At 43.9% G+C, this 16,494-nt stretch overlaps 1 protein-coding gene across 2 annotated transcripts in view; it reads right to left on the bottom strand.

Annotated features, from left to right (window-relative positions):
* RFX4 (regulatory factor X4) overlaps positions 1–16,494 on the bottom strand; it is a 172,247-nt gene that overhangs the window by 98,730 nt on the left and 57,023 nt on the right. For both annotated transcript variants that reach the window (XM_005680577.2, XM_013964051.2), the window contains exon 4: positions 5,807–5,930. In XM_005680577.2, coding sequence (XP_005680634.2) covers positions 5,807–5,930 — 124 coding nt within the window. The remainder of the gene's footprint in view (positions 1–5,806; positions 5,931–16,494) is intronic.

The following is a 16,494-nucleotide window of genomic DNA, read 5'->3' as shown; positions in this document are numbered from 1 at the left end:
GAAGCTCCCCTGGAGGAGGGCATGGCAACCCACTCCAGTATTCTTGTCTGGAGAATCCCATGGACAGAGGAGCCTGGAGGCTACTGTCTATGGGGTCGCCAAGAGTCAGACACGACTGAGAGACTGAGCATGCATGCATGGGCTTTTTCATAGCTGAGGATGAGTTTTAATAATCCATCCAGGACTGATACGATGCCTAATCATGGAATGATGCCAGGGTCGGACGTGGGGTTTCCCCTTGAGGTTGTCAGAGGGCAGAATAGGAAGGACGGACACTGGTACCTCAACAAGTTTATCCTTACTTGGTAAGTGGGCTAATGGAAAGTGGGTACAATGCCAATTTCATAGGGTGACCATATGGGTTAAACAAATTCCCATATGTCAAATGATTCATAGTGTTCTTGGTGAATAGCAATAATATAAATCATTCAGTCTTCAAATATCTGAAGACCTACTATGTTCCAGGCACCATTCCAGGGGTTAGGCATGCATGGTGAACAAAAAGTCCTCATGGAGCTTCCATTCTAAAGAAAGAGACAGACAAAACACAAGCAACATATATAGATAGATATATTAATTATACATAATTATATATTGCATACAATATATATATTGTATACAGTACAGGTGGCACTAGTGATAAAGAATCTGCCTGCCAGTTCAGGAAGTGTAAGAAATGCGGGTTTGATCCCTGGGTCGTGAAGATCCCATGGAGTAGGAAATGGCACTCAACTCCAATATTCTTGCCTAGAGAATTCCATGGTCAGAGGAACTTGGTGGGCTACAGTCCATGGAGTCACAAGGAGTTGTACATGACTGAGTGCACACACAGTATAATACAGTATAGATAACTATAGTACAGTATAGATAACTATATATACTAGTAACATCATACATATACAAAATAGTTCAGACAGTGATAAGTAAAAAATGGAGCACAATAAAACAGAGGAGACAGAGTGGAATGGAGCCAGTTCTGGACAGTGATTTCTTCCCTTGGTAGAGAATTTTAGTTTTAAAAAATGTTCTCATAGCACAGTCTCATTTTATCCACACAGTAGTTTGGTGAGGGATGCTTCCAAGGAAAGGTGAGGAGACGGGAGCTCAGAAAAGTTAAGGGTCTCCAAGTTGGGTGACCGTTCATGACCCTAGTTAACAGCAAAAGCAAGCACAAGACCAGTTCAGCTAGCAGCTTCAGCATTCTCTGTAATCCCTAAATTAGTTCCAGGACCCAGAGTCAATACAACATTACTGGAAGCCAGTGCTTTTGGAGCTTGGCCACAGTATTGGAGAGAGAATTTCTGTTTCGGATCTCACTTGCAGCAGAGCAATTGCTGCCGTCCACATTATCGAGAACAGTATCTCAGCCAGGTGACTTTGGGAGAGCTTCACTACCAATGCCTGTTTCGTTTCAGCCCACTTACAAGTCAGATGGGAAGATGACTACCAGTTTAATTTTTCTCTAAAACCTAAGCCGAAATAGTGAACTTTGCTTGTTCTGAGCTAAAAGTTCAGAGATGAATCATACGTTCGGACAGAACTGCTCAAAGGAAGACTGTCCACGATTCCCCTCCAAGGTTTTTCAGAACAACTAGTCCCTTTCTCTTTAGGAGATGGCAGCTGCAGCTTGCTTGGAGCCTTCAGGAAGGGCAAATGTGTCTGGGATTTCAATTCAACAAACTTAATGCGAAAACCCTCAGCAGGCACCTTCTGTCCTCTGTGGCTGGAAGGACAGCCCTCCTTTCCAGTGCACTTGAAATCGATGGCAAGGCAGCTGCAGAGAGCGTTTTTCATTTATGCTTTTAATTCCATTAAAGTATTTCCCTGCTTTGGGACTGAAGATAAGATGGCATTTGGATGCTTTTTTAAATGACTATTCTGAAAGCAGCTGGCACTGTAATTCTTAGAGAGGAAACTTACTATTTGGAAAAATACTTTGAAAAGCCATTCGGAATAAATGAGACCTGTGGGTATAGATGTCAGCAGGAACCAAGGATTGGAGAGCAGAGGAAATTTGGTGGAGGTCATCCCAAGAGAGAAGCAGACAGTGAAGGGAACAGAAGGAGGAGTTCTAGGAGGAAGGATGCGGCAGCAGAGTGCTGGGATCAGCTTTGGGGAACTGGCAGAAGGAGGACCAGGGAGCATTCTGAGATGGGGACATCTGTTCCATGGGACAATGTTTGGGGTGTAAACTACCACTGCAAACTTCAATCTCTTAGGATCACAGATGCTTTCTGTGGACTGCTTTGTGCAATGCAAAGAAGACCCTGAGTGCCATCCCTAGCTTGTGACGGTACAGAATAGGGCTGTCCAACAGAACTCGCTGTGCAGATGCAAATGTTCTATTGGCACTGTCCAATATGGTAGCCTGCAGTTACACGTAGCTACTGTGCGTCTGAGGACCTGAATTTTAATTTTAAGTTAAACAACTGTATGTGGCCAGTGGCTACTATACTGAACAGCGCAGGTGTAGAGAGAGGTGGTATATATAGAGGGAGGAGTCCTAAGTCAAGGTGACCCTAAAGAATGCTCAAACTACCGCACAATTGCACTCATCTCACATGCTAGTAAAGTACTGCTTAAAATTCTCCAAGCCAGGCTTCAGCAGTTCATGAACCGTGAACTTCCAGGTGTTCAAGCTGGTTTTAGAAAAGGCAAAGGAACCAGAGATCAAACTGCCAACATCCTCTGGATTGTCGGAAAAGCAAGAGAGTTCCAGAAAAACATCTATTTCTGCTTTATTGACTATGCCAAAGCCTTTGACTGTGTGGATCACAATCAACTGTGGAAACTTCTGAAAGAGATGGGAATACCAGACCACCTGACCTGCCTCTTGAGAAACCTATATGCAGGTCAGGAAGCAACAGTTAGAACTGGACATGGAACAACAGACTGGTTGCAAATAGGAAAAGGAGTACATCAAGCTGTATATTTTCACCCTGCTTATTTAACTTCTATGCAGAGTACATCATGAGAAACGCTGGACTGGAAGAAGCACAAGCTGGAATCAAGATGGCTGGGAGAAATATCAATAACCTCAGATATGCAGATGACACCACCCTTATGGCAGAAAGTGAAGAGGAACTAAAGAGCCTCTTGATGAACGTGAAAGAGGAGAGTGAAAAAGTTGGCTTAAAGCTCAATATTCAGAAAACTAAGATCATGGCATCCAGTCCCATCACTTCATGGGAAATAGATGGGGAAATGGTGGAAACAGTGTCAGACTTTATTTTTCTGGGCTCCAAAATCACTGCAGATGGTGATTGCAGCCATGAAATTAAAAGACGCTTACTCCTTGGAAGGAAAGTTATGACCAACCTAGACAGCAGATTAAAAAGCAGAGACATTACTTTGCCCACAAAGGTCTGTCTCATCAAGGCTATGTTTTTTTTCCAGTAGTCATATATGGATGTGAGAATTGGACTATAAAGAAAGCTGAGCGCTGAAGAATTGGTGCTTTTGAACTGTGGTGTTGGAGAAGACTCTTGAGAGTCCCTTGCCCTGCAAGGAGATCCAACAAGTCCATTCTAGAGGAAATCAGTCCTGAATATTCTTTGAAAGGAATGATGCTGAAGCTGAAACTCCAATACCTTGACCACCTGATGGGAAGAACTGACTCATTTGAAAAAGACCCTGATACTGGGAAAGACTGAGGGCAGGAGGAGAAGGGGACGACAGAGGATGATATGGTTGGATGGCATCACCGACTCAATGGAGATGAGTTTGAGTAAACTCTGGGAGTTGGTGGTGGACAGGGAGGCCTGGTGTGCTGGAGTCCATGGGGTCGTGAAGAGTTGGACACGACTGAGTGACTAAACTGAGCTGAACTGAAGGATGCAAACACCCTGGGACTTGTTGAAATCCTGGGGGCAGATTTAAGACTTGGAATGCTAGGCAGAGGGGGTCTAGGAGGTGCTAGGAGGAAGGTGTCAGAGATAAATTGATTTTACCTAGATCACAAGGTCAAGGAAACCCTGAGCTGACAACAGATTTGAGAGAAAAAGGAATAGAAGGTCCTTACACAGGCAAATTGGAGTTTCTAGAAATGGTGAATTTTTTTGGTTTGTTTTGTTTCAGAACCTAAGCTAACCAATGGCTATTTGTATCTGTGCACAAGCATCTCATGGAGAATTCATAAGAACGACAGTTGTAATGAACATGGTAGGTGTTACTAAATATCTGAGCAACCAGATGACTGATAGCACAGTAGGCTATATCAGCCACCGCCATTCTCTCCTGTGTATCTTGCAACATCCCTGGGAAGAATGCAGGGGTTAATTCCCATTTCAGAGCTGACAGGACTGAGGCTCAGAAAGGTTATGTGATAAATCCAGGAAAGCTGGGATTCTTGGTCATTTGGTTCACCCACCCTGTCTTCCTATCTGAGAGGCTTTATCTGGACTCTCCATCACAGTCATTCAGGGTGCGTGTGAATACGAGAAAATGTTGCAGGACCACAGAACAGGAATGCCCTCCATCTGGATTCTTTCTTCTCCCACTGCCAAGGGCTCACACTGCCCCTCCCTAGTCTGTGAGCCTTTCCACAGGGGGACCCAGATCGGGTTCCCTTTAAGTCCCACTGCCTGCCATAATACTTGCCACAGTGTGTCTCAGTCAACACTGCCCAAATGAATAAATGAACCAGCAAAAGTTGTTTCTTCATTGACTTTTGTTTTTTAAAGTTCTTTTCACTTTGCAGAACCAGCATTAACCCATCACACAAACATTTTTCCCTCCCTAAATCACCACCGAGCATCTTCACATTTTTTGAGTGAAGCCAGTTCTCGGCCACTTGGTTTCAGACTCTCCGGGGTGGTTGCTATGCCTAACATTGCTCTGCCTTTTTTTTTTTTTTTCTTGCTCATGATATATCTGTTGGGGATCTGAAAAGGAAATTTCTGAAAATTAAGCATCTTCCTGTTGTTTCAGTCCACTACACTTACACTCAGAACACTGGTAAGGAATAATGGTCAGGACAAGACTGTTTTTTTGTTGGCAGATGCAGAAAAAAAAAATTATACATGGTAAAAAAAGAAGCTAATAAAAGGAGAAAGAGTTTAGATGTATTGACTCAAATTGAGTGTTTTCAGGATGTAAAATATCTAGGTTTTTAATCTATCAAATAAACACATGATGAGTCTTTTTTTTTTCTATTGGAATACAATTGCTTTACAATGTTGTGTTAGTTTCTGCTGTACAATGGAGTGAATCTTAAACTTTCAGCTGCCTGCCTTGGCCTGCTGAATATGAATGTTCAGTGGTAATGGTTTTCTGTAGAGATAACTACAGAAAACGTGTGGAATGTATTTTCATCATAAGTGGATAGAGAACACTCAGGTCTGCAGTGATAGTACAAATTGTACTACCTCCAGCTGAGGACTCCCAGACGTCCACGCTGATGATGCAAGGCCCCTTCACAGTTTCTCCAAGTCTCTCACGTTGCTAACCCAAGCCTGTCCCATTGACATCCACATAACAAACTTTCCAGTTCAAGAACTACCTCTCAGAGAAAAGAAGTTATTGTTTGCAAACTAAGTACTGAGGAAATTCAAGGTAGACATTCACTTTTATTTTACAACATGTCTGAATTGTTCGAAAATTTTAATCTTTGTTATTACTCTGTTTTGGCATTCGGTTTGGTACTACTTTGTTAACAATTGTTTGACATTTTAATGGCAAAGTAACCAAAGTATTTTACTTTGGTAACCTAAAAAAAAATTTGAATTATTTAAAACATGGTTAAGAACTACACATCCATTACTGAGAAGGGGGAGAAAAGGAATAAGCTGGATGAAGTTGGACTCACCTTCCCAAAGCTGGCAGCATTAACAGGCTGGGTGTCATTCTTCTCACAAAAATCCAGGTAATGCATGTAGAGGGCGCTGCGGGGGATGCACACTCCTTCTGCAATCTCGTAGTTCTCCTCGAGCCTGGGGAAATAAAAGCTTGATGAGAGAACCCAAGCAAGAAGGACCTGTTCTTTCTAGTCCTTCTCCAGAGCTGGGCAGGCCTGAGAAATAACTCTTCTACTACAGATGTGAAAACTGAGACCCAGGAAGACAAAGCAACCTGCCTAAGGTCGGGCACGGAGTTGGCAGGATCAGACTCCTGGCCCCTTTGGGTACTACCTCAGGTCACTTTTCCAATGCAAATTCCTAATCCCTTTCCTCTGCGGGGTCATTGACCTGCCTGCATTCTGGATGAATCAGGTTCCCCCCAACTCCAAGCAATGATACAGAATCTTGCAGGTGCCCCCGTTTACCCAAGCTACCCACTGTGTAGCCATCTCTGATAGGTGTCAAATTCTTGGAGCTTCTTGGCTAATGAGAGCAGCGGAGGGAGACAGCCTGGGAAAACAAACACCCCCTGACAGGCTGGGAGCTCGAGAGGCTCTGACCTGCTCACTGAGAGAGGTTCTATGCCGACAGCAGGGGGCTAAACTGCTTGTTTTCTTTAGGCTCACCTTCCCTGCTGTGCTGAGATTATATCATATGATTCCACAGCCATTACCTTCTTAATGACTACAGGTTAGCGGTTCAGGGTTCCACACTGTGGGTAGATTCTTTACTGTCTGAGCCACCAAGGGAAGCCCAGGGAATTTCTCCCTGGGTTCAAATTCCAGCTTTGGCACTTACTGGCTTCTTGACCTTAGGCAAGTTATTTAACCTCAGCCCTCAGTTTCTTTCTGAAGGTATCAACTGAAACTGCCAGACTGTTACATCTGATTGTTGATCAGATGTAACGTGTGACACAAACCAGCATGGGGCTTGGCATGTGGTGAGCACTTAGTAGGTGTTGGACTTCATTATCATCCACTCTCCCTCTCCATAAAACATTTTTGAACACTCAGATGTCCAGAATTTGTGCTAGATACTGGGGACATAAGAGTAAACTAGACAGTTGTTTTTTTCTCCCCCTCTTTAACCCAAACACCAAAACATAGATATCCAATCACCAAGTTCCCCCTCACTAAATCAGCCATGAAGAAAACAGAAGACAACAGCACATTGGTATTCACTGTGAATGTCAAGAGCAACCAGCACCAAATTAAACAGGCTGTGAAGGCTTCAAGAACAAGTTTATGGTTGCCGGCGGGAAGGATGAGGGATAGGGATAGTTAGGGAGTTGGGGATGGACATGTACACCCTGCTATATTTAAAATGGATAAACAAGGACCTAGCACAGGAAACTTTGCTCAATGTTATGTGGCAACCTGGATGGGAGGGGAGTTTGGAGGAGAATCAGTTCAGTTCAGTTCAGTTCAGTCCTAAATCATGTCCGACTCTGCGACCCCATGGACTGCAGGATGCCAGGCTTCCCTGTCCATCACCAATTCTTGGAGCTTGCTCAAACTCATGTCCATTGAGTTGGTGATGCCATCCAACCATCTCATCCTCTGTCACTCCCTTCTCCTCCTGCCTTCAATCTTGCCCAGCATCAAGGTCTTTTCCAATGAGTTAGTTCTTCACATCAGGTAGCCAAAGGACTGGAGTTTCAGCTTCAGCATCAGTCTTTCCAATGAATATTCAGAACTGATTTCCTTTAGGATGGACTGGTTGGATCTCCTCCAAGGGAGAAGTCAAAGGACTCTCAAGAGTCTTCTCCAACACCACAGTTCAAAAGCATCAATTCTTCAGCACTCAGCTTTCTTTATAGTCCAACTCTCACATCCATACATGACTACTGGAAAAATCATAGCTTTGACTATATGGACCTTTGTTGGCAAAATAATGTCTCTGATTTTAATATACTGTCTAGGTTGGTCACAGCTTTTCTTCCAAAGAGCAAGCGTCTTTTAATTTCATGGCTGCAGTCACAATCTGCAGTGATTTCAGAGCCCAAGAAAATAAAGTCTCTCACTGTTTCCAATGTTTCCCATCTATTTGCCATGAAGTGATGGGACTGGATACCATGATCTTCGTTTTTTGAATGTTGAGTTTTTAGCCAGCTTTTTCACTCTCCTCTATCGCTTTCATCAAGAGGCTATTTAGTTCCTCTTTGCTTTCTGCCATAAGGATGGTGTCATCTGCGTATCTGAGGTTATAGATATTTCTCCCTGAAATCTTGATTCCAGCTTGTGCTTCATCCAGCCTGGCATTTTGCATGTTATACTCTGCGTATAAGTTAAATAAGCAACGTGACAATATACAGTCTTGATGTACTCCTTTTGCCAATTTGGAACCAGTCTGTTGTTCCATGCCTGGTTCTAACTGTTCCTTCTTGACTTGCTTCTTGCCTTGCATACAGATTTCTCAGGAGGCAGGTAAATAAGGTGGTCTGGTATTCCCATCTCTTGAAGAATTTTCCGCAGTTTGTTGTGATCCACACAGTCAAAGGCTTTGGTGTAGTCAATAAAGCAGAAATAGATGTTCTTCTGAAACTCTCTTGATTTTTCTATGATCCAATAGATGTTGGCTATTTGACCTCTGATTCCTCTGCCTTTTCTAAATCCAACTTGAACATCTGGATGTTCTCAGTTCATGTACTGTTGAAGCCTCACTTGGAGAATTTTGAGCATTATTTTGCTAGCGTGTGAGATGAGTGCGATTGTGTGGTAGTTTGAACACTTGTTGGCATTGCCTTTCTTTGGGAGGAGAATGGATAGACGTATATGTATGGCTGAGTCCCTTCACTTTCACTGGAAACTATCACAACATTGTTTGTTAATTTGCTATTCCCCAGTGGGGCTTCCCTGGTGGCTCAGAAGGTGAAGAATCTGCCTACAATGCAGAACACCCAGGTTCAATCCCTGGGTCAGGAAGATACCCTGGAGAAGGGAATGGCAACCCACTCCAGTATTCTTGCCTGGAGAATTCCACGGACAGAGGAGCCTGAAGGGCTACAGTCCATGGGGTTGCAGAGAGTCAGATACCACTGAGTGACTAACAGTTTCACTTTTCAGTACAAAATAAATAGTTAAAAAAAGAAAACAGCCTGTGAAGAAGCTCTATGACATTTATGTGGCTGAGGTCACACCTTGATCAGACCTGATGGAGAGGAAAAGGCATATATTTGACCAGCTCCTGACTGTGATACTTTGGATACTGAAAACAAAATTGGGATCATCTAAACTGAGTCCAGTTGGCTAAGTCTAAATATAAAAGTTTTCACTATTGAAATAAAAAAAGGAGAATGTGAACATCCAAAAGAAACAGCCTCCTTTGTCATGGACACACTGGAAAGTTAAACCTTTTTCAACAAAACTGCCGGGGCACATGACAGTTTGGGGACTTCTCTTTGGGCCATGCTGCCACCAGAGCATGAGGCACACACTGTTCAATAAACTCACCAACAGAAAATATTTTTCCTTTGATGGTGAATTGAATTTTAGGAAACAATCCCAAGTCATTTGGAACCAAGTTTGAGGGCTTAAGTGACTGGAATACCCTTTTCTCCCAATGATTTTTTCTAGGGGGTCAGAAATAAGGCATGATGCTAAAGCAATGAAACAAATGTCCTCAAGTGGCTTCTAACTTTCTCTGAGGGCACTTGCCAAAGAAGTGGTTCAGTGCTGTCGTAACTGAAGAGGAATGAGGACACGGCCTCCCAAGGTGCCCACTTGAAAGGGCAGTAGTCCTTTGGCTCATTGCAACATGTGGTTGAGAGAAAATCGGCTCAGTCATTTCATATTCCAAGTGCGTGGATGACGCAGACAGCCAAACAACCCAAGGGACGCTCGGAAGAGTGAAGACGCCTGTGCTGACCGACTGGTCCCAGGTCATCTCACCCACTCCTCCTTCTTCCGGGAAGGGGAACGCTGAGTAACGCCTGACAATTTTTAGAAGTGTTCCAGGAAATAGTTGATGCAATCCCTTCTAGGCAACCTAATTCCATGAGGCTGGGGTGGTGTCTGATTCACTTCTGCGTTTTTAAAGTCCAGCAGACTTCTGGGTACACAGCAGGTGCTCAGTAAATGTTTGTTGGATAGATTGTTTTAGTCATACATTCCTTCAGCAAATATTTATTGATCTCTTATCGCCCACCAGGTGCTGGGGATGCCGTGGGGCACAGGATGGTCCTCGTTTGTACTTGGAGAACTGATGAATGGTGGACAGTGGATAAAGGGGCTTCTTAGATGGCACTAGTGATAAAGAACCCACCTGCCAATGTGAAGACGTAAGAGATGTGGGCTTGATCCCTGGGTTGGGAAAATTCCCTGGAGGAGGGCATGGCTAACCACTCCAGTATCCATGCCTGGAGAATCCCCATGGACAGAGGAGCCTAGTGGGCTAGAGTCCATGGATCACCAAGAGTCAGACATGACTAAAGTGACTTAACACAGCACATAGCATAGACAGATAAAGATACAGGTCATCTTCAACTCAACGAATATATCTGAGTGCCAGACAGTGTTCTAGACTTTAAGGAATCGGTGGTGAACAAAACAAAGGCCCTGTTCTGAAAGGGCTTACATTCTGTGTGTCCCCAGCATCACGAATCGGAACTCAAAGGGTGTCACCCTGTGGAAAAAATGGTTTCACTTAGAGATTAGGTTTTACTTAGAGATTAGATTAGGCTCTATCTTGAGCCTTGGGGCTGGTGTGAATGGGGATCAGCCTTTTAATGGACCCCTAAATGCCATTCACAGTATCATCTCCCTAGAAAAGTGAAGTTCAAAGGTCCAAACAACCAGCTTATGCACAAACTCGTGGGGATCATCTGAAAAATGCAGCTTTCACAAAGTGGGGTCTCACAAACATTCTTTGTTTGGCCTGAACAGTGTTGGCCCAACTTTTAAAATTCAGGACATTTCACATAAGAAGCTGGATTTCTGGCTGCTTTTGAAAAGGCTGAGATCTGGCAGCATTCGGCCCATATTCCCGCATGACAACAATTGGCCAGAGTTACATGCACCCTGGGGTTGGCCAGAATCCTCCCTCCTCACTATTTTTCTTACACTCAATCTATTTTCTGTTCCCTGTCTGCCTCCTGTAGGCTCCTGTGTTGACATAAGACACAATCTATGCCCTAGTTTACTTTGCAGTTTATTTGAGGGAGAATAACACACAGAAATAAGAATATTGAAGTACTACAAATTCCCAACCACAGGTACAGAGGAAGGTAGGAAAACAGAAATTACCGTGAAAATGGGAACAGATGATTATGGTTCCATCTTTGTAACAATAACAAAAACAGTATCATCTGTTGTGCTCTTATTAGGCGCCAGGCACTGGGTATGGATTATCTCTCAATAACCATATGATGGAAGTGCTATGCCCATATTTTAGATGAGGAAACTGAGGCTCAGTGGGTGAAATTCATTTGCGTACGGTCATGCAGCTAGTAAATGGGAGAGTTTTTCACACTCTGAGCCACTGTGGTATTCTGCCATGGTAGATGGAGGGGGTTCCAGGCAAGGAGAACAGCAAGGATAAGAGACCAATGTGGCACAAGCTTTGGATGATGGAGACACTGGTCTGAGTGGAGAATGGGGTGTGTGAAGCAGTATCTACAAGGAGAGAACTGTGGGAGCACGGAGAATCCTTGAATGCCACATAGGAGAATATGCCTTGGCATAAGAGTTAGCAAACTCTAGAGTTGAAGAGTTTCTGTAAAAATGGTATTGCTTCAAGAGACAATCCCTCTGCCATCAGGCCCTCTGGGAGCACCCAGGACCTCGGACTTTGGGCAAGGAAGTACACCAGGGCAGATGATACCAGTAGCAGACACATGGTGAAGTGAAAGTCGCTCAGTTGTGTCCAACTCTTTGCAACCCCATGGACTATACAGTCCATGGAATTCTCCAGGCCAGAATACTGGAGTGGGTAGTCTTTCCCTTCTCCAGGGGATCTTCCCAACCTAGGAATCGAACTGGGGTTGCCTGCATTGCAGGCGGATTCTTTACCAACTGAGCTATCAGGGTGAATGGGACCAAGGGCAAGAGTGCAGCCAGCCGTGGGCAGGGTATGCCGTCAGTAAGAGGCGACCAGCTCTACTGTGGAGCTGCGCTGGTGAACCCTCAGTGGCTGCTCACAGACGCCCACAGCCAAAAGCAGAACCCGGATGCAGACCAGCCACTTTGAGGATAAAAGCCACAGGACAAAGACTGGGGTGCAAGAAGCAAGAGGAAGCCTGTATCCTTGGTGACTTGCTTAAGTACCTGCTCCAAGCATGGACCTCCAACATCTGGGCATGAAACAGAGAAAATAAAACCTCAGGGGTCAGGGCTTCCTTCATAGTCCAGTGGCTAAGAATACACCTTGCAATGCAAAGGATACCAGTTTGATCCCAGGTCCAGGAAAATCCACTTGCCACAGGGCAAATGTGCACCACAACTAATGAGCCCATTCTCTGGAGCCCTTGAGCTGCAACTACTGAGCCCATGGGCCACCACTATTGAAGCCCACATGGCCCAGAGCCCGTGCTCTGCAACATGAGAAGCCACCGAAATGACAAGCCCTCACGCAGCAACTACAGAATATCCCTCACTTGCCACAACTAAAGAAAGCCCGGGAGTGGCAACAAAGACCCAGCACAGCCAAAAAATGAAATAAATATTTTTTAAGATAAGTTACTGTGATAGTGTTATTTTCAGAAGGCAATGGAGTGGTACTGAGAGAAATGAAAAAAACATATTCAGAGGCAGGAAGTCCCAGGTGTTTCTAGGATGCTGTAGGAATAATAATAATGTTATCAAATACAATGGAATACTACTCAGCTATAAAAAAGAATGACATAATGCCATTTGCAGCAACATGGATGGACCTAGAGATTATAATATTATACTAAGTAAAGTAAGTCAGAAAAAGACTAATACCATATCACTTATGTGGAATCTAAAATATGATACAAATGAACTTATTCACAAAGCAGAAACAGGCTCACAGGCATGGAAAACAATTTTATGGTTACCAAGGGGAAACGGGGTGGGGGAGGGATAAATTAGGAGTTTGCGATTAACAGATACCAACTATTATATATAAAACATATGAACAACAAGGCCTTACTGTATATTACAGGGAACTATATTCAATATCCTATAATCAACTATAATAAAAAAGAATATGAAAACAAATATATATGTTCAACTGAATTACTTTGCTGTATACCAGAAACTGATACAATATTGTAAATCAACTATACTTCAATTTAAAAGGTGATCAACAACAGTAACTACCATTAGTTGAAAGTTTAGTATGTTGTATTTGCCAGCAATAGATTGAGTATAAAAGAATGTTAAAAAAATAAAGACAACAACTCAATCAGGTCTCATAATTTTCATCTGAGACTGTTGAGATTTCCACTAAGGGAGTTCCTCAGAAAACTTTACTCTAACTCTTTTGGCCACTGTGCTGTGGGACATTTTCCAGTCTAATGCACACACAAGAACAACCTGGGCAGTTGGAACCTTGCCCATAACCAGTGCATAGCCAGCTACCCAGAGCAGGGAAATACCACTTTTTGCTTATCTTTGCTAATGATTTCCTAAAATTAATTTTGGCAAGAAAAATCCATAGACACATTCAACAAACATGTGCTTTAAACCATTTGGAATTCATCTTATAAAAAGCATATGATCTTTAAAATTACAGGAAGCTTAACTTTTCAAAGCATGGGAGTGCCATGATGGAATTTATTCTCTGGAAAACTCACCTAGTACCTGCATGATGGTTGGACAAGGGGGACTAATGAAGCCTGGCACATAGTGGCTAACACTGCTAAGTCACTTCAGTTGTGTCCGACTCTGTGTGACCCCATAGATGGCAGCCCACCAGGCTCCCCCGTCCCTGGGATTCTCCAGGCAAGAACACTGGAGTGGGTTGCCATTTCCTTCTCCAATGCAGGAAAGTAAAAAGTAAACGGGGAATCATTCAGTAGTGTCTGACCCTCAGCGATCCCATGGACTGCAGCCTTCCAGGCTCCTCCGTCCATGGGATTTTCCAGGCAAGAGTACTGGTGTGGGGTGCCATCGCCTTCTCCAAGTGGCTAACTCTAGTTCCTGTCAAATGAATGAATGAACAAATGAGATCAGGATGGAGTGACTTTAATAGTTGGGGCAGGAAATGATGGCATGTGGACTGAAGGAGTGGCTGAAGGGGCAGAGATAACACATAGGGTGTGGGTCTCATGCCAGATGTGAGGAGGGTGGGAGCACCTTGGGAAGCCCTCAGGTTTAACTGAGCTGAATGGGTGGAAGGGGGCTCCATTCCCATGATTAATAAATGCCAACAAGGCAAGTTATGGGGGGGCGGGAAGGATAATGCTTCCAAATGTGGTGCTCAAGGACATGGGCTCCCAGGTAAATTTCTGCTCCCCCACTCACTGGTTACTTTACTTAACCCCCTGCGCTAAATTGCTTCAGTCGTGTCCGACTCTGCGATCCTACGGACTATACCAGGCTTCTCCGTCTATGGGATTCTCCAGGCAAGAATATTGGAGTGGACTGCCATTCCCTTTTCCAGGGGATCTTCCCAACCCAGGGATCAAACCCTTGTTTCCTGTGTCTCCTGAATTGCAAGAGGATTCTTTACCTCTAAGCCACCCGGGAAGACCTAAGCCCCTGTGCCTCAATTTCTATTTGTTGTTTGTGTGGCTTGTATGCTCACTAAATCTGGTCACTCATGGAATCAAGATTAAATATGAGATCAAGTTTAAAATAACATGTCATTAACGAGACCATAGCTACGACAAGCAGTTTGAATCATATGGGTGTCAGTCATGGTTCACAGAGGCTAAGCTAACGAAGCAGCCACCTGTCAAAGACCACAGCCTTCTAAAATAACCACATTCTTATCCATGTTTCATTTCTCTTACTGGAGCTTCTTCGCCTCAAGGTATCTAGGTGGCTTATGACTATGAAGCATTTTAATAAGCTCTAGGAGCGAAGAGATGTAATTGGCGTTAAGGGCGACTTTGATGCTTGATGAGTTTCTACAAGAATAGCATCATGACACTGTTCCCCAAACCTCCTCGCAAACTGCGTGTACCGAAGTTGCTAATTGGAATGCCAGCTTCCCTGCCCAAGGCATGGCATAAAGAAAGGCAGTTAATTATATCTCTTCGTATCTGATGAAATTTCCCCTTTTCCTCCTCACTTCTACAGGACATCATTAGTCTGGCATGGTGAACAATACTCCATTATACCTGGATTTTTTTTTCTTTAATGGTCACAAAAACATTCTACTTCTTCCATTTTCTGATCTTCTATTTAACAACTTGATCATATTTGAATTGAGCCTATCCTATTATGGAGGGATAATGACCTCAATCCACTCGCCAACACAAGTCATTATCTGCAGTATACATTGTCAAAAGGCCTCCTCACTAAGTTTCAGCACACAGCATCTGGGGGCACGTGCTGGAAGCTTCGTATTAGCACTTTACAATGAACAGCAGATGTCTCAGTTGGTAGCATAATCTCTTCCTCTGCTCTCATTTTAAACCTATTTTTCTTGTATATGCACATGGGCATTCAGTCCAGCTTCTGCTTCTCAAGTCCTTGTAGACGTGTCTGGGACAGAAACTTTTTTCTTCTATTTTACCAAAATTAACGACAACAGGATGACAGAGGATGACATGGTTGGGTGGTATCACCAACTCACTGGACATGAGTTTAAGCAAACTCTGGGAGATAGCGGAGGACAGGGAAGCCTGGTGTCCTGCAGTAGATGGGGTGACAAAGAGTTGGACACAACTTAATAACTGAACAACAAAAAGACGCCAGGATTCTTTTATTTTTAACTTGCTAAACATCATAATTTAATACTGAGGTTATCAGAGAGATCTGCGACTGTAAAATACGTGGGAAAAATACACTAGTTAAGCACTCAGTTGGCTCCTCTCTATCTCTCATACAAGTCCAAACTCCTTGCCTTGACACCCACAGCTCCTTCTCTCTGACCCCTAACAACTTCTCCATCTCCAGCCTCTCTGGCCTCACTCCCCTACATAGACACGTCTCTCCAGACCCCTGGACTGTCTGCCACTCCTCAAACACACCTTGCCACATTCCACCCTCCTATACACGTTCCCTGGCCTTCCCACCACCAGAGGGGACTCCCTCTTTGGGGCCTCACTCTTCAATGCTCAGTTGAAATTTCTCTTCCATGAAGCCATGTTTAATTCCCACACAGCCCCATCTGCTAAACACTAGTTTCTTCCTTGACAAATTCACATATTCGTTCATTCGATAATAAGTAGAGTGCTGAGTTATGTCTGTAGAAAGCATTTTACTTGAGGAGGTGTGTCCTCTGCTCCCAAAGCTCTCACTGTCTCCTAGGGATTTCCGGAGCTCTTCCCATCTTTTCATGGCTCTAACAGCTTCACTGAGAGAAAGCAATGTTACATCAGGGATCACTGAGCTTAAATCCTCCTCCATCACGGACAAGCACTACTGTCTCAGGTATGTTACCTGAACTCTCAGACTTTCACTTCCTTCATCTGTGAAAATGAAGGGAATGGTACCCAATAGAAGGCTGCTGTGAGGGTGAAACAAGAATCCATGCACAGCCCTCTGCCCTCCAGCTGGTATACGCCAATCACTCAATGGAGGGT

The sequence above is a fragment of the Capra hircus genome, chromosome 5 (genome assembly GCF_001704415.2).
Source record: "Capra hircus breed San Clemente chromosome 5, ASM170441v1, whole genome shotgun sequence".
Lineage (NCBI taxonomy): Eukaryota > Metazoa > Chordata > Mammalia > Artiodactyla > Bovidae > Capra > Capra hircus.
The sequence above is the reverse complement of the archived record's forward strand: the minus strand, read 5'-3'. Positions and strand labels throughout refer to the sequence as shown.